Source organism: Bacillus rossius, assembly GCF_032445375.1.
Source record: "Bacillus rossius redtenbacheri isolate Brsri chromosome 9 unlocalized genomic scaffold, Brsri_v3 Brsri_v3_scf9_1, whole genome shotgun sequence".
Lineage (NCBI taxonomy): Eukaryota > Metazoa > Arthropoda > Insecta > Phasmatodea > Bacillidae > Bacillus > Bacillus rossius.
In genome coordinates this window covers 11,681,289-11,705,550 of record NW_026962012.1, presented here as the reverse complement: position 1 = coordinate 11,705,550, position 24,262 = coordinate 11,681,289, and the positions used below count along the sequence as shown (strand labels likewise).

Genomic DNA, 24,262 nt, shown 5'->3' with positions numbered 1-24,262 from the left:
GATTTTTAAAAAACTGGATAGCGGAACGGGGAGGGGATAGAGAACAACGACAAAAGAATAACACGACAAGAGTGAAAATCTGCAGTTTATCGACAGCCAGTTTATAAATTACTGTAAACATTAATTGTATACTTTGGTTTTTAATTTTATCTTAAATTATTAAATGTTTTAAAGTAATTATTTTAACAGCCGGTGACAAAAAAGGCAGTAGTGTTTTATTAAATGTGTAATTTTTTTGTAAAATATTTTGAAGGATTAGTTATCTTTGTTGTATTAGCTATATTAAAAATACCACATGGCTTTTTTGAAGAATAAGAAGTAATATCATTTCTGGAATTTATTTTTCATGAAAAAGCACCTACTCTACAAAATTGCCAAATATAATATTATGCAGGCCCAAATTGGAACTATGTTAGGATATTTTAAGTGAAATTTTGAGTCAGCCTGTAAGATAAGGCTAGGCAATGACGTCATCAAAACGTATGGAAGGCGGAGGAAATCGATGACAGGTTTACATTATAACACACATTTACAATTGCTCACATGTAAACACATACTTGCAAACATTTCTTTACATTCTCATCCATCTATTATGTGAATTTTTACTTCTTTTACACATAGTGGCCAAGCTATTTTTTTTGTGGGTGGGGGAAACCAAAGTAATGTCGGATATTTTTATGTGTACTGCATAAATGGATAGGATATCACTATCTTATATTTATGACCATCTTATTTGACTTATTGTACTGTATTGCAGAGTAAAAATTCTTATTATTTGCGCATCATTCGTTATATATATATATACATAAATTCGTCTGACATTTTTTTTTTACAAATCGCAAAATGATAATTTGCAACAAGGAACCCTGAAGCTTCAATTGGCACTAATCTAAAGAACCTAGGTACTATATTTGAAGCATGATAGAACTATTTTCGTTGCTTTAAAAATTCATAGGTGAAAAATTGATAAAACAAAATAGGACCCTACTAAGTTATAAATAAAGTTTTGGTCACTATTTCCAGTTATAAATCTTCACAAATATCCAGAATATGATTTGTGAATTAGTATAGCTGGACGTGACTGTCGCTCGTCTGTCAAATCAATATATCGGTCGCCTGAAAAAAACAACAACATGGAAATGTTCACTAAAATAAACTTAGAAATGCAACACTTATGCGATTATAAGGTGATAGTTATTGTCTTCTCTTCACAGTATCAGCTTGTAGCACTTCTACATATCTGGCTTCTGACACGGCTACCTGGGTTCGATCTCCGGCGAGGTCGCCCATGCTACGTTCGCATCAGCGGATAATGGGCAACACTGGCCACAAGCTAAAGAGCACTGCAACCCCGATTTCCTGCATCCACATCGCAAAACCGCAACCACTCTTGCAGTTTCAGAATATTGTGTCCGGAACTATATTGGGCCCTTATTTCCAGGTATAATTCCCAAGTTTAATTTTCAACGTTATGAAAGAATTTAAGATTTTACATATTTTAAAGAAGATATACTTAATTATTTTCTATTTAAAATGTAATAAGTGGGAATGAGAATATAATTAAAATGTAATTAAATTTTGTCCCTTAATTTTTATTTTTTTATTTTTAGGAATCGGTTATGTGTTATTAAATAGATATATATTTAATTAATGAAAAAAATGATTAATGCTGAATGAGGACTGCTGGCGTCATCGATTTTAATTTTTATTCACTTACTGAAAGATAAATAGTCGTCTAAATCAGCAACCATAAGCGGGTAATATGGCAATATGACAGCTCGTATAATTTTGAACCTTGGTAGTTCAAGTCCTTGCTCAGCTATCTCGGTTAAGGTTTACCTTTAATTCTCGAAATTTCTCCAGACGAATTCTGGGATGGTTTCTGTCAGAAGGCCTTGGTCTATTCCTTTCCTGACTTTCGTGCATTGTGTTTATCATGTGTTTACGTCTATACTGACATCGTTTTAAATATAATGTAAAACCACATATACAAAATAATAATAGATATGTGAAACACACATGCTGCTGGTCAGCTATACTTGCATGATTTGTTAGCACTGTTTTAAAAATTTTCGGTGTGTAACATCTTAGCTCTCAGTATACGGCATTTGTTGGGCGTAATTTTTAGAATGCAATGGATTTAAAGGAACGGAAATGTGTAACCGACGGTGCTGCTATCTAGGTGGATGGTGTGAACCAAATTTCAGAAATAAAAGAGAAAATATTTCTTTTTAAACTGAAATTCCCTGTCAAAAATCAGCCCAAAAGCAGGGGCTAAGTATTTTTTCAAGTCTTAATCGCTTTCATCGCTGCCGTTTCATTATATATATTTTTTAATGTCGCCAATGCCGATCTAATGATTGTATGGTCGAGATAGCTGCTCCGGCAGTGAATTCTACCAGCGAAAGGGGAAACTACGTGTGATTCACTTGCAGAGATGTAGTTGAACACAATTTCCGTGTATCTCTGACGCTTGGCATTATTTTAAGGAATCCTACGCTAAATTTTTGTATTCGAGTTTCGTATTATAAGGGTGTCAGCACATGAAAACACATGAACTGGCTCGTTACCGTGGTTCGATGCATATGAGAATCTGGAGCAGCGAACATCAGCCACGTGAGAGGGGGCTTTGCAAGCGTGCAGCGATGCCGGTGTGTGGTGGTGGTGGGGGAAAGGGTAACGGCCCCGGGAGGGGGGGGGGGAGCTGCCAGCCTGGGGAAAAGGCCGGACCGCCTCTTGCCGTAGCCCCTCTGAGTCGCGTGACCCTGTACACTCCACGCAACCACGACCTAGCAGTCGCACAAACCATCACACAACCTTGTTGACACTTTCAGAAAACCGTTTTATATCATTAACACTTATCATTTTTTAAATAACAATCTACTCACCTTTTCTGTCTGGTTCCCAAACACGCGTTACAAACATGTAAATAACTTATATCATCCTTTTTTTTTTAAACAAACAAACCCTTTGATATTTTTTTTGTCGTGATAACGTCTTATAAATCGATGAACGCCGGCTGCACGCATGAAAAAAGCATGACTCATTGTCACGTTCTGCCTGAGCCGAGCGTGCAAGCGAGAGCGCGGAACAAGCGACAGAGAGGCACGATCGGCTTGTGACGCATCTTGTCTCTCTTCCACTCCGTCGGCCGATGCGTCCGGGTAGAAGAGACAGCGGCAGCACACAACCTACACGTAAACTGTTTTGTCAACTGTTTATAAAGTGAAGTGAAAAGTTAATGTGGTTTGTATGCAATTTTTCATCGATGTTTTCTAATGACGTTATTACATTGTCCCGTTCCGCTGTGTCCCGTTACGCTCATTTTTTATATTGCTCTTTGCTAACCTGAACCTTCTAGCATTGCGACCAAGTCCGTGGCGTAATTCTGTTTTCATGCATTTCAATGTAACATTTTCATTGCATTTGCTAACCCGTTCCTCCTAGCACTGCTGCAGAGTCCGTGGCGCAAATATATTATTTTTGACTGCATCTTGGTTTTGGGTAAACCATTTTCCTTCACATCATCCTTGAAACATTCCCATTCGTTTCCTACTTTTCCGATCATCGTCCTATCCTTTACAGAATAACACAGATTGGAAGAAGTTGAATAGCAAACATGTATAAAAGTTATGGTTAAAATAATATCTTCGTTAAAGTAATAAACATATTTGAATTAATGAGTGCAAATAAAAGTAAATTTATTAATTAAATTGTAGATTTCATTTCACTCCTTCTTTGTATCCACACAAAATAGTGATAATTCAATAAAAATGATTCAATTTTATTCATTAAAGTATGCAATAATTTTATCAATGTTTTGTTATGACGTTGTCACGTTAAACTATCGTCCGTAAACCGACTTTACAGACACCCAATTTTTTTTTCATGGCTTAACGGTTGTATACTTTAGCTCGTAAAATTAAATTTGGTCATTCGTCGCGCGTCCCACGGCAGTCGTGTTCCTGCCCGACGCGCAGACGGTGACCACAAGAGAAGGCGCTGCTGACACGAGGTCAATCCACGCACTGGCCAGACCACACAGACCACACACAGCCTCCAGGCTCTGTTTCAAACCAGATCTTCTCCTGTGGTCAACTGAATTAATCTTAGCTCGGAAACATTTGGACACAAAAAAACAACCATACAAAGCTTTTTAAGGTTTTTCCGATCATACAGTCCATCATAGTCTCCAAGGGTTTTAATTTATTCTTATTACCCTTACCTGTCAATTTAAGACATAATAAAAAAACCAAACTAACAACAATTATATCATAAAAATCAGAAAAATGCATAACTTATAATTTTTTATAGTATGCAGGATAGTTACGTTAAAAAAAAACCGTACATATAAGAAATTCCATAAATTAAATAACTACAGCGTGTAAAAGTGTCAGTAGAACTAAAATAACTTAGTTCACAGCATCTCGTAATCTGTGACTCCGCTGCGTGTTATTGGTGGACGTGATTGGTTACGTGTCTCGCTTATTTGCAAGAGAAAGCCCAACGGTTCAATTCCTTATTCCCTTCACAGCTCATATTAACTTGTGAGCGCCTTCGTCTGAAGGAAGTGATAGTTAATTGGTTATCCACAGAACCCGTTACACTAAAGAAAAAAGTCGGTTTACGGACGATAAACATTGATGAAATGATTGCATACTTTTATGAATAAATTTGAATCATTTTTATTGAATTATCACTATTTTGTATGGATAAAAAGGAGTGAAATTAAATCAACATTTTAATTGATAAATTTACTTTCATTTGCACTCATTAATTCAAATATGTTTATTACTTTAACGAAGAGATTATTTTAACTATAACTTTTAAATATGTTTGCTATTTAACTTCTTCCAATCTGTGTTATTCTGTTAAGGATAGGACGATGATAGGAAAAGTAGGAAACGAATGGGAGTGTTTCAAGTTTAATGTGCCTCGAAAAAGTCAAATCTATAGTTGTTCCAAACGAGTGGAAGAGAGATAGATGCGGCACAAGCGTACAATGAGCGTAATGGGACATAGCGTAACGGGACAATGTGCGTTACGGGACACATTTTCGTGCGTGCAGCCAGCGTTCATTGATTTATTAGACGTTGTCACGTCAAAAATAATTAATAGAATTTAGAAACATAAACCAATTTATCGACTGTTAGTATTTTGGTTATTATTATTTTGATTGTGATGGCACACAGATTCTAATACCAATGTAAATGTGTGAAATGGTTTCAACAGAACGAAAGTATTTCGGCTACACTGCTATAAAATATTTTCAGTTAATATTTAGTCATTATGTCCTCTCTTCAGTGGCGTCTGCAGTACAAAATTGTATCTTCAGCGGCCGTGCGTGGACGTAATACTACAGAAAATGCCGAAGCTTACACTCCTACCATCATAAACAGTAATTTAATCGTTGCTTTTTTGGGTCAGGAGAGCATTAAAGTACTTGAACGTAAAAGCTCATTTATCGTTAATGCGAGCAAACGTGTTCTTCCGCATGCCCGAATGGATTCCCAACACCCGGTAAAACTTCAGCTGATAACTGCTAACCATATTTCATTTCGAGAATATGACAGCTAATTAATACGACATGTGCCACGTGTAATGAACCGGAAATGTTATTTTACAAATCATTATCACAACCAGAGCATACGCTCTGAAAATAAAGATTAAATAATAAAAACGAAGACTTAACATGTTCAAATATTTTTAATCGAGATTTGCACCTAAATTGAAACTTTGAAGAGACAGTATGATGCTGTGGGTTGTTACTATTATTTATTTTAGCGATAAACTAAGTACATACAATGCAAAATTAAATACAATTCAACTTAATTTTTAGTTTCGATAGGGACTCTTAAATATATGATTTTCAGCATTGCTTAGTTGTAAAATAGGGTACTTAAAATCTGCAAACAAAATTCTATTTTAATAACAGTGTTCAGTTTAAGTTCTTCAATATACAAATGAATAGATTATATTACGCTACAACAACTTAAAACCAAACAAAAAAATTCTGAAATGAAATTTTTACAGTTCATTGCACGACGTGTTTTAAATGAAAGTTAAAGAGAAGGCAAAATATAAAAAAGTAAGCTCTTTTGAAATTAAAACCTTAATGAGAATATTAATAATATTTACCGAAAAATAAGAAAATTTGTATATAGTTCAGCTCAAGAAATAATTTCAAAGGCGAAGAAAACATTTTTTGTCGCAGTAATATATTAATATATAATGGGAAAGTTTAGAGGTTTTGATGTAAGTAATCATTAAACTCTTTAAAACTAAACAGTGTTAGATTAAATTCTTAAATAAAAATTTATCTCATAAACGTGAATAGCACATAGGTATAAAGTTATGAAATTTTATTTATTAATTAAAAAAAATTAAAAATTATCCATATTAGAAATTTCTATGTAATTGATAACTTACACTAAAATGGAAATAATTTTAAACCAAACAACGGAGAAAGAGGTTCTATTACCCTTCTCCCACACTCCTCAAATAAAATTATGCGTACGCCCTTAGAAATGAGTGCACCAGAATGCTTTGCAACGAGACGGAATATGAGCGAGTCAACGACGGGTACTACAGCTAGTAGGAAACAAATGATGCTGGCCATTTTTAATTTCACACAAAATTATAAAAAAATAAATAATCATCTTTTTATTATGATTATATTCACAAGTAAGAAATAAAAAATATATATATCTTGTCGGAACACTGTCGAGGAAGCCGTTTAAAAAAAAAATATACGTGAATAGGATAAAATACTAAACATACATTGCCTGACAAATTTGAAACATTCAGTACACTATAATATATTATGCTATTGTGGTGGAACATCAAGGGGCCAGAACTCTATGGCAATGGCAAAGTGAATGGTCATAGTGTTCTTATGTTTAATGGTTTAGGTGATAAATTGCAAACTACTGAAATAAAACACTACTCTTGATATTCACGAGAACTGTTGGAAGGTTCGACTGCTAGTGTCAAGGTAGAATAAACACATTTCAGGCATCGCCAGGTGGACCAGTTACGCAAAGTCAGACTTCAAATTATATACAAACAAATATTCACAATTCTGACACCTTTACTCCTATCTAAGAACATGTAGCTTTCGCTTTAACGCCACTTAATGACATTCGAAGACCTAAAATATTGGTAAGATTCTAACGTGCCTTTCATATAAATTGAATATTTATAATATTTGTTACGAATAATCCAAAGCGTGAACAGCATGCTTCTGTTGCAAAAGCTTTAAGTGAGCAAACTGACAAAATCTACCACCAAAAAAAAAGTCGGGAGGTTTTCCTTCATTTGGGAGTTGCATGTTTGTGGTTATATTCTCAACTCTAAAGATGCCTGATGCATTGCAAAACGAAACGTCTGTACACACTTTGATTGCAACACGGCTTAACCTCTAAAACTTAGATAATTGGTGTATGTTGGAGATTCGTAAGTCAGAAAGTAAAAACAAATGTTAAATACTTTTTTAAAAAATCTACGTAACAACAACAAAGCTTACAAAATAAATTAGTTTTCGTGTATGTATATCTGTAATAGGCTTCAGTATTAAATTCAGTAATATAGACATGCCAGTATCATATTTATGTTGTGTCAATATTTATCTAGAGAAAATCTTTGCATGATTTAGTTATTTTAGTCACTGCAGGGCTTAGCAAAATCTTTAAAAACTTAATTAATGCCAGGAAAGCTTCGGAAAGCAGTATCCCAGATTGTAATATCTTACCCAGAGGCTACAAAGGTTATTGGGAAATTCTTATGTTACATACACCGTAAGTTACAATGAATACAGTTTTAGAGAAAGTTTTCACTTATAGCACAGCGCTATCTTCATAATATAGGCAAACATTAGTTTCAATGGTAAACTCGGATTCCAAGTATGAGCATTACAAAGATTTCTGGGACCTGGTTTCTCATCTCAGGTGTTGGCGTATTTTAAGATGATGAAACCCAAAGTAAGACGTTTGAGGGCGTTTCAAGACAGTTTCAATTTGCAAGTCAACGAGACAATATAGAGTTTATCGTACAAAAACACACATGAGCTCTTACTGTGGTAAACGACATGTGATAATGTAAATTGTAACATTTAAACCTTAAGTATGAAAACGTGTATTCTATAAATGTAGTTCTACCTGCATACGACTAGATGTTGAGATCCATAGCGGCATGTCACTGCAGGCACGTTCAAAATATAAAATTTCCGTCCTTTTCTCCAAGATGCAACCTTGTCGCTGGAGGCTCAAGCTAGCGGGTCACGTGATGTCAGGCTGAGCAGGTCACGTGGTGTCAGGCTGAGCAGGTCACACAGTGTCAGGCTGAGTGGGTCACGTGGTGTCAGGCAGAGCGGGTGATGCGGTGTCAGGCTGTGCGGGTCACGTGGTGTCAGGCTGAGCGGGTCACGCAGTGTCAGGCTGAGCGGGTCAAGTGGTGTCAGGCTGAGCGGGTCACGTGGTGTCAGGCTGAGCGGGTTACGTGGTGTCAGGCTGAGCGGGTCATGTGATAGCAGGCTGAGTGGGTCACATGATTTCAGGCTGAGGAAGTTACATGGTGTCAGGCTGAGCGGGTCACGTGGTGTCAGGCTGAGCGGGTCACGTGGTGTCAGGCTGAGCGGGTCACGTGATGTCAGTCTGAGCGGGTCACGTGGTGTCTGGCTGAGCGGATCTCAAGGTGTCAGGCGCCAGCAAAGTTGGCCACGAACATGCTTCACTACGCAGCAGCCGGCTCTGAACCTCTTCCGACGCAGAAACCCCGCATGATCAGAGGATGTCGCGTGATGAGCGAGACAACGCTGCTCCGCTCTGGAGGTTGTCGGACGAGGATCTGGAAGGTCGGTTGCCCTCAGGGCATGAGCTGAGCCCTCATTACCTGCAGACCTCCCGGGCGGAGAGGAAGGCGGGAGAGAATGCAGTGGGATGAAAGAAGGAGGAAGCAAAGAAAGGAAGCAGCTCGGCTCATCCGGCGCTCAGCCGGGAACACTCCAGCCTGCAGCTAGCTGTCCCGGCAGCTGTCCCTCCCGGGCCAGCTGCACGCACCGCCCGGAGATCACGGCTCATCGGTCTCTAGTCTGGATTTCCTAACTGTTCATTTGTATTAACCACCGTATTGTTATTTCAGATGTAATACCACATATCTGTAATACATAACCACACCTTAGTAGCTGCACGGTACAGATCCAGCTACGTGAGTACGTAGCTCATAATAGACATATATTTTTTTAAAAGGATGTATGTTGAGATTGGTGGTCAACTAAATGATTTAATATTGTCCCAAATAAAATAAAATGTTATGTAATGTGAAACAGAATCATGAGTTAGTACAATTTTCTGGACATACGCACATTGCAGTGCTAGCAGTGCGATGGCGTATGTACAAAAAATTTAATTACATCAAAATTCCCCATTGTATGAATCATTTAAAGAAGGTAGAAACATTTTAATGTTTAATTACAAAACTAGATTAATACCCGCGGCTTCGCTCGTGCAATTTCAGACTGTTGCTTCGATCTTACCATTGAAAGCAAAATATGTGATTGATTCCAAACATTTTTTATAAATTAACAGTCACAATACATTTCTCAGGTGCATGAAATAGCCATTTACAATAACTTTTGTTTCATATACCTATCATGTTTAGAGTCAGGGGTAAAGCATGGATTAGTTGGATATTTTTTTATGTATGATTAATGTTCAGTCCATGGACCACCTCCTGATTAGCTGACTAACGTAAACGTAAAAGCAAAGGTTTTTATCGTTCATGCCAAAATCCTCACGAGGGATGATTAGCATACTGAAGCTTAAAGCCCAGTTCACAATAGAAGCGCTGGGCCGTTCTGGGCGAGTCTTATTCCGGGACTGGATCGAACAAGGCTGATTCACATTATACATGATGCTGCCGTGGTCGAGGCAAACCATGCTCTGCTACCCCTCCCCTGATCAAGCAATCCTAGTCGATCCACTAATCAATGGTACCTATAAATTATAGTCAAAACACCCTTCTCAACTATAATATAAAAAATTATCATACTTTTTGATGAAAAGAATGAGAATAGAACCAGTTGGGGTGTCAAGAGTGCATCAAATGCCGTCAAAGCGAAAAAAAAAAAGAGAATTTTCCACCCTTCTTCCAGATTAAGTTAAGGAATGAAATGCTACCACTAATTTCATATTTAGCAATTTGATTTTATACGGTTGTTAGAGTCCATTGAATTATATACTAAACAGATAAATACTTCGTTCCGAAAATGCATCACAACGGCTAAAAAAAATTGCTGTAAGTTTAAGATAAGTTAACCAATTTGGTTTTTACATGGATGGTTAAGAGTAAGGGATGTAAACTCCATTGCAAAATTAAAAAAGAAAAGAAAAAGTATTTTAGTACTTGCCAGAGATATGTTACATATGTAACATCTAACCTCGGTTACGAGAAATTCAGGTATTCCCATATTGCAAATAAGCTTATAATATGTCATTCGGGCACGAAATGTAACGTAAAATTCTTAAAAATAATGCCTAGCGTGATAAATAAACACAATTGAGTTTACAACTTCATGTCTTGATTCGAATCACGCGTAGTTTCCGCACCCGCCGCTATAATTTGCTACCTGAGCAAGCTACGTTTCCTATCGAATAATTAGATTTGAAGAGTGAGAGGTTCATACAACGGCTCCGATAAATGCTAAGAAGCCTATAAAACATAATAAAAACCACTAATGGGCTTGATTTTTTACATTATGTGTTATTAAAATACTGCCTATCATCTTAAAATCAAAATCAAAATATAATAATAATAGAAAAATGAAAAAATACACAATATTTGGCTTGTGCTATATCTCAATCCTTGCTCAACAATGGAGTTGTTTTTGTACATTTTTCATTTTTTTTATTATTTTTTTTGCTTCTTGATTATTTCTGTTATTATTTTTTGGTTTCCTCAATGTGCTCCTGATTATTCCTGTCAATATTTGGTTGTTTCCCCAAAGTCGTCTGGTCATTCATGGTGACGTTTCTGTTTAATTTTTCTCCGTGTGCTCCTGGTTATTCCTGGTGAGACTACTGCTGATATTCTCGGAGTGTTTATGGTTATTTCTGAGAAATCATTCTCTGGATGATTTTTTTTTACTTAATGAGTCATGCTATTTTATTCAGAGTTTTGTATAAATTTCTGAATTCGTTTTACTAAATCAAGACGTACAATATTTAAATCAGGTGTAATTTAAACAAAAATACATTAATCAGTCAAATAATGTGCATAGCGACAGCTGAGAAACACTATCATGCAAGACGAACTTCCTTCTCCTTGGTGTCTAGAGAAGCCTCCCTTCTCTTGTGACCGTCAGTGAGCATCCCGCATCCCACATAAAAATTAATAATTTTTAACTCAACACAACATGTGGCTACAACTGTTGGCTAGAATCGCGACCACTTTCAAAAAATGTTCTTTTGCGTGAGATAAATTAACTCTCGCAGCTGAATGGAGTCAAAGACAGTTAGAGCCATGAAGTCTCTTGGCCTCGTAGACTTGTGACCTCGTAAACTTGTATCCATGTAATCTCGTAGCCTCGTAGACTTGTAGTCACTTAGACTTGTAGACTTATAGCCGCGTAGCCTCGTAGCATCGTAGACTTGTAAACTAGTAGACTTGTAGCCTGTACCCAGTTGTAGTCTTGTAGTCCTGTAGTCTCGTAGCTTCGTAGACTCCTAGTATCGTAGCCAAAAAGCAGCTATGCCTAAGACAGCTGGAGCCAAATACCGTTGGAGCTAATAACTGTTGGAGCCAATGACTGTTTAAGCCAAAAGCTTTTTTGGAGACAAATAATTTTGGAGCCATTGACTTTTTGGAGCCAAAGACAGTTCGAGCGAAAGACTGTCGGAACCAAATACTGATGGAGCAAATGACTGTTGGAGTCAAAGGACCTTTTTACTCAATAACTTTTGGTGCCAAAAGACTGTTGGAGCCAAAAACTGTTGGATCACACTTTCATTCAGTACTGTGGAAAATTCAAATATATAAATGTTTTATTCCGTGGTTTCAATCCGACATATGTATCGAAGTCGATGCAATAAGTTTCTAGTCTGCTTTTCGTATTCCACTTTCTCTCGTGTCGCAAGTGATTTTTAAACTTTTTAAAAATTATCTGTGGTATTTATTAGAAACTTTATCTTCTACGTTTTACATACATGATTAAATTAAATTTTATTAATACCTATAATATTTTTTTAACTTTTCTTTCCAGTCTTTCCAGATTGGTCATAAAATAGAACCCCATTTGTGTTTTTACTTTCATAGTTGTGTAAAATTAAAGGTTTCGTTCTGGTTGGGCCCCTCCGAGACCCGATTCTTCGCTGAGCCACTGGCCTCCACTGACGGGTCAGAGGGCGCCGGTCACTGACAGACAGGCGTGGGGAGGTCAGCCGCGGCGGGTCAGGGGTCGGCCCCCGGTGACCTCTGACCTCTCGGAGGGCCTCCTCCAGATCGGCGATCTCCGCGCGCGGTTAAGTTGATTTCCGTTTCCCGGTAATCCTGGATCAGGCCCTCCCTGTTGTTTCCTAGGACTCTCCCTGCCTCCAGTCTTGGCGTTCCCCCCTCCCGCCCCTCGTCCAGACCGTTCCTCCCGCCGGACGCACAACGGCGCGTCTTCAGCTCTCCAATTACGGATTTTTTTTTCTCCTGGCTGGAGCTTTGCAGCGCGGCAATCGCCTTCAGACAGCATCTGGTATTTCTTTTTCTCTCTCTCTATCTTCGGAAAAAGTTAGTTCCGAAATTTTCGGACTTCCGACCCGGAGCGCGCGCGGTAGTTCTTCGTGAACTCTGCTCTATTGCCGAGCACTCAGAGGCAGCGGTCAGAGCGCTGCACGTGAGAGAGGCGGCGAGCGTGGCTTTGGGCGGCGAGTTTCCTCGGAGCTTTACCGTCTCCTCCCGTCATTCACTTCACTGCAGCTCCACTTCAAAGTTTCAATTCAAGTCGGTTAAATAATTCGATAACCCCCTTTTTTTTACGTTCTAAGGGTGATAATGATTTTATTTTTATGTACGAAGCTGTTCCACATACATACAACTTTATTTGACGTTATATATATATTTTTTTTAAATTATATAATATTTAAAGACATTTCAGTAAACGAAACTGAATGAAACACGGAACTAGAAGAAGAAAGTTAATATTAATTCTTAATAACTTCTTTGTAGTGCAATAATAAGAAAAAATAAATATTATAGCACAAGAACGTAAAAATGGCTATCCATTTAATTACTAAGACACATATATATTTTGAGATAAATTATATTACTTTTAATTATCATTACATCACTATGAACATAGTAATACTGAGTGATAATAATAACTTTTAGTGATGTTATCTATTCACATATTCTTGTAAACAGGACTCTACAATGTCAGAAATCGGATTTGAAAGATACCAGTACAAAAATGTTATATATAAATATATATAATTATAAAATTTTTGCATTAATAAAACATCTGATTGAATATAAGTAATTTTAAAACGTAAATTATATTATTAGCTTTAAATGATATATGAGATTTTGTCGTTATTAGTTCTGCAATATATTTTGCGATGTATTTACAAAATTGTTTACTTAAAACATTGTTACAGTTTTTATCATCGTTGTTATTTCTTATTTCAAACACGTAATGACTTGAGTGAAAACTCACAACACTTTATACCATGATCAAATATTTTTCGCTGACTTATTCTATTGTCAACGAATGATGAGGAAAACACATAGTCTAGAACATTATATTTCATGGATGTTTATATTAATTTATCATTATACACAAAAAATAAACAAAATATTGTTAAAACACACCTTTCAAGACATTGGAGCGAATGGATTGTATGCCTGTCTCCTTTAAAAGGTCTTGAATAAAAAAAGATTTGTTTTAATAAAGCATGTTGCAAATACATTCACAAGCTACTGTTAAAAAAAATTGCAACATTTCGGATTTTTTTTAATCTTGAAAAAACACTGATGATTCAAGTAAATAAAAAAAAGCAGCAAGGCTGATTTTGTCTTTTGTACAATTAAAAAATATTTGTCACGAAACTTCTGCGAAAACATAAGTTTATCTTTAAATATTGGAATTATCTTAATTACATTTTAAATTAAATGCACTACAAAATTTAATAAAGTTTAGATGAAACACAAATGAATTTTCATCTCCTAAATGCCAATACACAAAATCAAAATCTGTAAAGCAGTATGACCAGTAAAAAAAGTGATGACTGCAACCTTTGTGACGCGGGCAATGGAACTCTTGCAAAAAAAAAGCTGTATTGTTTTGGGACCAAAAACATTAACCATTAACGTTTCATTAAACAGGTGACAGATGAGAAAATTTTCCAAATAATTACACTCTCACAATTTTTTTCCACTTAAAACAGTTCAAAATTTTAATAAACTGCCAAGACATTTAATTAGATTTATATGATTATTTTATTAAAACTTCTTTCATAAATCTTTTGATCTGGCCGGTAAAGATCAAAAGTTGTTTAAATTTCAAATAACATGTATTCAACAAAAAATAAATTTTCTACTGTTTCATAACATATTTTAACATCTTAAATGTTATCTTAATTAAAGGGACAAGTGAACTTTCATATGCAATACGTGTATTGTTACACAAGTATTTAACTTTGATGATTGTTTTGGAGATTTTGTTGAAATGTATTTTTTTATGTTTAACATCTTAACTCTCGGTGTAGGAGAAATTTCGTGAATGGAACGGACGTTGCACGGAACGGAAATGTGTAACCACAGTGGTGCCATCTATGGCGGATGGTACGAACCAAAGTTCACAGAGCAAAAGAAAAGATTAAAAATATTAAACGTTTAATGAATTATAAAAAAAAAATGTGCAACATTTTACATAAAATTCCTTGTGGAAAATCGGGTGAAAAGCCGGTGTTTCGAATTTTTTTAAAACGTTTCCGTTTTTTAAGATATAAAGTTTAAATTTTGGTCTGAATATTTTGATTGATTCACTACGAATTCTAGTGACGGGTGCGAAAAAACGAGTGATTCGGGTTCAAGATGGGTTTTTGAAAACAAACTCGGCAATTTTTTAAAGAACCCTTCTTTAAATTTCATGGCAAGTTTTCTATTAAAAGTTTATTTACAAACATCAAAACACATTATTTTTATGAATTAGCTTGGCTTCTGGGTTGTAGTCGCGTTTTTGGTGAATAATTCACCGACGTTTCGGTCGACATTGCAGTCGCCATCATCAGGGAGCAGTTACCCGATTATGGCGGACCGAAACGTCGGTGAATTATTCGCCAAGGACGCGGATACTACCCAGAAGCCAAGCTACTTCAGAAAATGGCCGTGAAAGCCTGCGAACACTTTATTTTGATTGTTAACATGTTAAGATGTTAGGCATCTCTGAAGAGTACTGGATGACCATATCTTTTCGTTTTGACGAGACGTCTAATAAATCGATGAACGCCGGCTGCACGCACGAAAAAGGATGACTCATTGCCCCTATACGAATATTTTCCCGTTACGCTTTGTCCCGTTACGCTCATTGTACGCTTGCACCGCATCTATCTCTCTTCCACTCGATTGGAACAACCATCGATTTGACTTTTTCGAGGCACATTAAACTTGAAACACTCCCATTCGTTTCCTTCTTTTCCTATCATCGTCCTATCCTTAACAGAATAACACAGATTGGAAGAAGTTAAATAACAAACATGTATAAAAGTTATAGTTAAAATAATCTCTTCGTTAAAGTAATAAACATATTTGAATTAATGAGTGCAAATAAAAGTAAATTTATCAATTAAATTGTAGATTCCATTTAACTTCTTTGTATCCATACCAAATAGTGATAATTCAATAAAAATGATTCAATTTTATTCATAAAAGTATGCAATCATTTCATCAATGTTTTGTAATGACGTTGCCACGTTAAACTATCGTCCGTAAACCAACTTTACAGACAACATACAAAATGCAAGAATAATTAACCTTTATTGCCGAAATTGTTGTTGTAATAAGCAATGAAAACCATATTAACTATTCACTTCACTTTATAAACAGTCGACGAAACATTTCACGTGTAGATGACTTGTAATTAATTTTAAAAACTGACGTTTAGCTATTAAGTTTAAATATAATTATGAACAAGTTTACATATAAATAAACTGTAATCAAATATCTAACATCAATTTTTAACATCAAGATCTCTGCATTTTAAAAGCGATCATGGTTATGGTCGACATAATTCTACCTTACGTTATCATTAACGGCTCTGTGAGGTTTTGTTGCGGTGCGTGGGTAACTCGGGCCTATACTATACTAATAAAAAAAGTGACGATTTTGTTTGTTTTAACGTACTAATCTCTGGAACTACCAGTCGGATTACAAATAAATTTTTAATTGATTTTGTTAGCCCAAATATTGAGGAAGGTTATGTGCTATTTGAGATCACGCTACGACCCTTAGTAACCAAACAAAAAAGTCAGAAAGAACGCTAAGCCGAATCGACGTAATAGCGCGGGGGACGATGCGATGCGGTGGGAGGTGGTAAACAATACTGGCATTCCATAGATATATTACTATAAATAAATTTCATAACAAAGAAAGCTGATACTGCTATCTTCTATTTTTCTTTTTCAAATTGTATTAAATTTTAATGTTCATCTGCCAGAAAACAGTTCTTAAAGTAAAATAAATATCTGATATTTTTGTTTAGTTTATCAAAAAGTTTGAGACATTTACCTAAAAAATGTAACGGAAGATGGACGATGACTAGGTTATCAGTGCTGAACGTTCCTATTGTTTGATTGTGTTGAAAACTTTAATATTCATCTGCCAAGAATAAAGTTCTTTAATTACAAGTAATAGTTGATAATTTTAATTTTTTTATTATGTTTAATTCAAAATGCCTTGAAGAAAATTTTAGCCTCTCGGCAGTCTGCAACATCAAAGTGTCTGAGACTTTTGGGTGAAAATGAAACGGAAGATAAGCGTATGAATACGTTGGACAGTCAAAGTAATATACCGAACAAAACCGGTTTAGGTAATCGAGTGCTAAACGTTCTCATCGTTATATTAAACAGAATGTACGAACTTCCGCAAATTGTGCTCGAGAATTAAGCGTTGAACGTTCACAGCGTTTAACCCAACAACGAGTGAGGTCAAATGTGTTTAGAGCACGTAGCCAAACATAATTATTTAATTTGGCATTTTTTATGACTTTAATGTAGATTATTCCGAGATAAACGATGTTGACATTGGCAGAAGGAATAACATTTGCAACAATTGCAAAGCATGCAAATGGAAAACTGAAGGGCCCGTTTTATGTTGCAGCAGCGGCAAAGTAAATATCCCTAAAATACCGGAACCAACACCAGTTTTGAAAGTATTATTATTGTGTATACATTCAGGCTCAAAACATTTTTCAAGTCATACAAGATAGTTTTACACTCTATTTACAAATGACTTTATTTGGTACCATAGAAATTTACGCTGGTAATTTTATTCTAACATTCAAGATACACGGATAAATTGACCACTTGAAAGGAAAATTTTCTTTCCTGCTCAAATTGCGCAACCCGAATTTTGGCAAATATATTTTGTTATCCAAGCTGATCAGCTATATTTGCGTTAAAATTTAAACCCGAGTCTACAAATTGAATTATTTACCACTTGCAAAACTATCATCACAATCATAATAGTTATATTAAAATTTTCAAATATAACTTGAAAACAAATCAGCGCACGACCGATAACTAATTAACTACGCTGATCTAAAACCTCCCAACAAGCACTGTGGTAGGTATACTGCGCTAACTGTAGACGAAGTAGCTATTCTTTTGGCAGATGAAGATGAAGGTTCGAGATATATTGTGTTAAATACTAAAGATGGTCGTCGTCAAAGAGTTTCTGAGTTACATAGATCGTGTGACCCACTACAGTATCCTCTGCTCTTCCCACGAGGAGATGATGGGTACTGCACCAACATTCAACAACGAAACGGTGCTTTACGACCTAAGACATTATCATGTTTGCTTTCTGGCCTATGGTAAGAACAAATGATATGAACAGTTTACGTTATTTCAGAAGATTGTTTAATCAATATTGTGTCGATATTGCAGCAAAAAATATAACAGAACGGCATGACTTATAAGAAGGAATAAAAAAAATTCAGAGCTGATTATTATATACATCTACGAGACGCTGTTGTAAATTATCAAAATGTTAATGCTTATAATACAGGTCAGTATGTTATATCGCCTTCTTCATTTACAGGATCACCACGATATATGAATAAAAACAGCCAAGACGCTATGGCATATATTAGAAACTTTGGGAGACCAGATGTTTTTACCACCTCCACCTGTAATACAGAATGGCCATAAATTAAAATTGAGTTATTTCCTGAAAGTTATAACATTGTAATGAAAAACATGATCCATGGCTCTTGTGGACCAAACAACCCAACATCACCTTGTATGAAAGTAAACATGTGTTCCAAAAATACCCGAGGACATTTATATCTGAGACATAAACTGATGATGATGGTTGCTTAACCTATAGACAAAGAGCTCCGGGTAGAGGGGGAAATATAGGTGCATTGCATGTGAAAAAATTTAAATGAATATAGACAATAGATGGGTTGTCCTTTATAATCCAGTTTTATTACAAATTTTCAACGCACACATTAACGTGAAATTTTGCCAGTCAGTCAGAGCTTATAAAGGTTCTGATCAAGCCACATTCACTTGGCACAATAATAACGATGAGGTAGAAAAAATATCTTAATGGTCGCTATATTAGCACTTCTGAAGCTATTTGGAGAATTTACTAATTTCATATTCATGAAAACTTCCCAGCAGTCGTTCATTTACCGGTTCAGTTGCAAAATGGACAAATAATTTATTTTAATGATAAAAACCTTCAATATCGTGTAAATAATATTTCTGCATTGACTCTTAAAGAATTTTTCGAGCTCTGTAGGAACGACGAATTTCCTAAAACTTTGGTATACTATGAAGTGCCCCAATAATTCACCTGGAAAATAAATACATTTTCTATAATAAAACGTGGCCAAGATGTTGATGGTTACCGTGGTGTAAAAGAAAGACGCAGCTTTAAGCCATGGTTATAATGTTCATCCAAACCAAACAGCATGTTTTTACTTAAGAATAGTAATGGCAATATTTTGGCAACATATCAAAGAGCTTGCTAAGGATTAGGATTATTAGAATGAGATGAACATTGGGAAAATACTCTTTCATATGCAGCTATTTCTGACTCAGCAACAAAACTTAGAGAGTTATTTGTTATCATTCTAATATTTTGCCATCCTTCAGAGGCAGCCAAATCAAGGAAAAAAATTGTAATAATTCGTGTGAAAACCTATTAAATAGAGTTGGAAACAAAGACCATGACCCGCTAGTGAAATACAATGATAAAATATACAGTGAAGGGCTTACATTGATAGAGGATAAAATTTATGAGATATGCGAAAAAATTCTTACAGATTTCAAACTCTCGGCACCATTTTGAGATAACACTAATAATATGGACCGCCTAGAAGAAGTTTTGTGGAGACCATAGGATTTAAATGAATTAAATAAATATATTTCCAAGTATGAACCCAAGTTAGTAAATAATCAACTTTTCGCTTATAATTATGTTTTAAAGAGCGTTTTCGCTGACGAAGGCAAAACATTTTTTTTTTAGTTGTTTCAGGTAGTACTGGCTACATTTTTTTGAGGACCAATTTAATATTGGCGAAAGTTAGGTCACACGTAAAAATAGCCATAACCGTTGCGTCTTCAGGTATTGCTGCCACACTATCGACAGGAGGAAGGACGGCTCATTTCACTTTGAAACTACCCCTTGCAAAACAACTTGAAAGAGACAGTTTGTGCTATATTCGTAAAAATGGCTCATTGGGCAAGGTCTTGCAAGATGCAAGCCTAATAATATGGGGTGAGTGCACTATGACTAATAGAGCTCACGTGGAGACCTTAGATACACTCTCAAAGACATAAGAAGCTCAAATAAAGCTATGGGTGGAATTAGTTTGATGTTTTCTGGTAATTTCAGAAAAAAAATTGCCTGTAATAGTTAGGGGAAATAGAGCAAATATTATTAAATCTTGCTCAAAATCTTCCCCATTGTGGAAACCTGTTGAATCATTGAAGCTGAATACCAAAATGAGGAGTCACTTGGGTGGAGGAAGCACGGATTTCCCATTAAAGCTCCTTTGGATTAGTGACGGGAGAGTACCTGAATCAGAAAAAAAAATGCTAATGATAAAGACCTTGGTGAGATCGTGACCAACACTGAAGAACCTATTTCTAAAGTCGCCAATATCCACGAAAAACATGATAAATGGTTATATGAGAGGTCTAATTTACCTGCCAGGAATATAAGCGTTGACGCTACCAACGACAACTAAAGTATAAAAATTACCAGGCGACATAATCGTATCCTACCTTGCCAATGGAACCGTTAAGGGTCAAGAAGACGCCGTACAATACCCTCAATGAGTTTTAAATAAAATTGTTCAACTTTTTTTATTTTATCGGAATTAGTTTCTTTCAAGATCCCACTCTCCCCCCCCACCCCCCTCTTTTCCACGGAAGAACTATGTGTATTTGCCCGGGCGCCGGGCGACACGCGACACTAGCGCCGCGGCGGTGAGGAAGGAACCTCCGCCACGCGGGAGAAGGACGAGCCAGGACGAGCCAGGACGAGCCAGGACGAGCCAGGACGAGCCAGGACGAGCCAGGACGAGCCAGGACGAGTCAGGACGAGCCAGGACGAGCCAGGACGAGCCAGGACGAGCCAGGACGAGTCAGGACGAGCCAGGACGAGCCAGGACGAGCCAGGACGAGCCAGGACGAGCCAGGACGAGCCAGGACGAGCCAGGACGAGTCAGGACGAGCCAGGACGAGCCAGGACGAGCCAGGACGAGCCAGGACGAGCCAGGACGAGCCAGGACGAGCCAGGACGAGCCAGGACGAGCCAGGACGAGCCAGGACGAGCCAGGACGAGTCAGGACGAGCCAGGACGAGCCAGGACGAGCCAGGACGAACCATGACGAGCCAGGACGAGCCAGGACGAGCCAGGACGAGCCAGGACGAGCCAGGACGAGCCAGGACGAGCCAGGACGAGCCAGGACGAGTCAGGGCGAGCCAGGACGAGCCAGGACGAGCCAGGACGAGCCAGGACGAGCCAGGACGAGCCAGGACGAGTCAGGACGAGCCAGGACGAGCCAGGACGAGTCAGGACGAGCCAGGACGAGTCAGGACGAGTCAGGACGAGTCAGGACGAGTCAGGACGAGCCAGGACGAGTCAGGACGGGACAAAAAGGGCTCGCCGCAGATCCGGCGAGCCGGCACGGCACAAAGGGAGACGGCGGCGGCCTTTGTGTCGCGCGCGTGATTGATGACGTCATCACGAGACAACTACGTCCGCGACCACACGCCGGGGCGGGACTTCAAGGACGCTTTGTTCCTTCACAGCGCGAGGGAAACTTCTCGCAATAAAAAAAAAGAAAAGAAATCTTCCTGGACAAAATGCCAGCTTAATCACGCCAGAAGTTTATTTGTCCGTTCTTGCAGACAATGAAATCTTAATTACGCCAGTGATAACAAGTGCTCCGTCAGGATTGATGAATAAACGTCTATGGCTGGTTACGAAAAAAAAAAGTCTTTGCTAATGCATATAAGACTCGAATTGCACACTTTTGGTTTTTAGCGCCTAAGTGACTTTACTGGCAGCGATGTTATTTCATTTTGGGCCAAATAGTTTTATCTTTGTTCCTCATGAATATCTTGCAAATTCCGTAAGGTATTTTATTTGTTTTGGAAATGAGACGTAGATACGTTGTCGATAACCGCACCCACCCCCAGAATCCTGTTGTTCCGTAGTTACCTCGTACTTCCTCTAGCGAGTCACGTGGGATCCAATATTCTCCTCAGACTTTGCTCGTAAGTAATTTATTTTGTGACTAATTCATATAAAAATGTGAGCGATTCTTTGAGTATTCGCCAGTGATGTGTAAACATTTATCTTCGGTAAATAACCATACCTTTAAATAACAATATTTGTACATAATAGATATCAACACACAGATGAGATACAAACACACGAAAAAAAATCATGACGTCATGGCGTCATTGTCTGTTAGAGTTCGCTGCCGCCATACTGTTTTTTTTTACTAACTTCAGTGTACTAGTGTGAATCACCAGATCGGAAGCTGTCGTATCATCCATCATTTTTTCAGCTATTTTGACCGCCAGATTGAAAATCTCTAAGTATTAAAATGGAAATTCGCAAAATGTATAAAAATTATCAGAAAAACCTATTTATATAATAATTGGTTATCGATTTCAGTTCTTTGCTCGATCCTTGGTCGATACAAAAAATATTATTTTAACTTAAACATATTTATTTAAAATTTAATTATTAAAAATCACGTCAAATTAATGTTTTGCGATAAAAATCCAGCTTTCGTGGAAAGAATAAAATTCATTTTTTACAATTATATTTTTAAATTCTACTCTACTAATCAAACGTTTGTTACGGTTGGTTTTCCGCCCGCAACGTAATACCGATTCTACCGATGTTTTGTGAGTTAGCCCCTGGAAGTGACACCCCCCGGCAGGACAGCGAGGCACTTCTGGTTGCCTAACCCTCAGGCATGCTTCCAGCACAGCGACTCCAAGCAGCACCCGAGGCGCGGGCGAGAAGAAGGAACCACGTGACTTGTCACCTGACCACCCCCTCCCCCCCCTCCTACCATCCCTGGAGGCGGGGACGTGACTCCGTGTTTCTGGAAGGTTCTCCCACGAAGTCGACACCTGCAGAGGGAGTATATAAGGGTGAGTTTTGGCCTGAGGTCTTCAGAGTCTTCGGAGAGCTGAGGAGGAAGCTCTCACCACTGACTACGTGTCCTGTCCGACATGCTGCCCGTCACCATGTCATCTAGCAACGTCACTCTGCCCGTCACCATGTCATCTAGCAACGTCACTCTGCCCGTCACCATGTCATCTAGCAACGTCACTCTGCCCGTCACCATGTCATCTAGCAACGTCACTCTGCCCGTCACCATGTCATCTAGCAACGTCACTCTGCCCGTCACCATGTCATCTAGCAACGTCACTCTGCCCGTCACCATGTCATCTAGCAACGTCACTCTGCCCGTCACCATGTCATCTAGCAACGTCACTCTGCCAGTCACCATGTCATCTAGCAACGTCACTCTGCCCGTCACCATGTCATCTAGCAACGTCACTCTGCCCGTCACCATGTCATCTAGCAACGTCACTCTGCCCGTCACCATGTCATCTAGCAACGTCACTCTGCCCGTCACCATGTCATCTAGCAACGTCACTCTGCCCGTCACCATGTCATCTAGCAACGTCACTCTGCCCGTCACCATGTCATCTAGCAACGTCACTCTGCCCGTCACCATGTCATCTAGCAACGTCACTCTGCCCGTCACCATGTCATCTAGCAACGTCACTCTGCCCGTCACCATGTCATCTAGCAACGTCACTCTGCCCGTCACCATGTCATCTAGCAACGTCACTCTGCCCGTCACCATGTCATCTAGCAACGTCACTCTGCCCGTCACCATGTCATCTAGCAACGTCACTCTGCCCGTCACCATGTCATCTAGCAACGTCACTCTGCCCGTCACCATGTCATCTAGCAACGTCACTCTGCCCGTCACCATGTCATCTAGCAACGTCACTCTGCCCGTCACCATGTCATCTAGCAACGTCACTCTGCCCGTCACCATGTCATCTAGCAACGTCACTCTGCCCGTCACCATGTCATCTAGCAACGTCACTCTGCCCGTCACCATGTCATCTAGCAACCTCGCTCTGTCCGACATCACAACGACCTGCACATTGGACTTAGCCTCAGAATAAGTTGGACTTAAACTTTTCAAGTGCGTTTGCACTAAGCCCGTTCAGCACCGAGGTGCCAGCAGGAGTAAGCCGCAGAAAAGGTAACTGGTTTAGTTACTCGTCGATGCCACTCACAGAGCGAGTGAGTACTCGCTGAGCGAATAAATCGCGAAGAAAAAAAAACTCCACTGATTTACGACCTTTGGGTAAGTAGCCACGAAGGTATATAAATACTCGCCGACGACTGTGTTTTGTTTACTCGTCGAGCGAGTGCGAGTAGGCGAGTGAAAGAGAGTATTACTGCTAGAAGGGCACATGACGTTAGAGGCTATAAA

General features: G+C 38.1%; 2 protein-coding genes across 2 annotated transcripts; one reads left to right on the top strand and one right to left on the bottom strand.

Moving 5' to 3' along the window:
* Positions 1-8,263: 8,263 nt before the first annotated feature.
* Positions 8,264-8,778, bottom strand: LOC134542712 (proteoglycan 4-like). The gene is made up of 2 exons (XM_063387179.1): positions 8,735-8,778; positions 8,264-8,651 (listed from the first exon to the last, which is right to left on the bottom strand). The coding sequence occupies exons 1-2, from the start codon at positions 8,776-8,778 to the stop codon at positions 8,264-8,266; spliced, it is 432 nt and encodes a 143-aa protein (XP_063243249.1).
* Positions 8,779-8,787: 9 nt separating this feature from the next.
* LOC134542711 (protein piccolo-like) lies at positions 8,788-21,450 on the top strand. Its single transcript, XM_063387178.1, has 4 exons — positions 8,788-8,851; positions 8,896-9,079; positions 12,326-12,514; positions 20,712-21,450. Exons 1-4 carry the CDS (start codon positions 8,788-8,790, stop codon positions 21,448-21,450), a joined length of 1,176 nt encoding a protein of 391 aa, XP_063243248.1.
* The last annotated feature ends 2,812 nt before the right edge of the window (positions 21,451-24,262 follow it).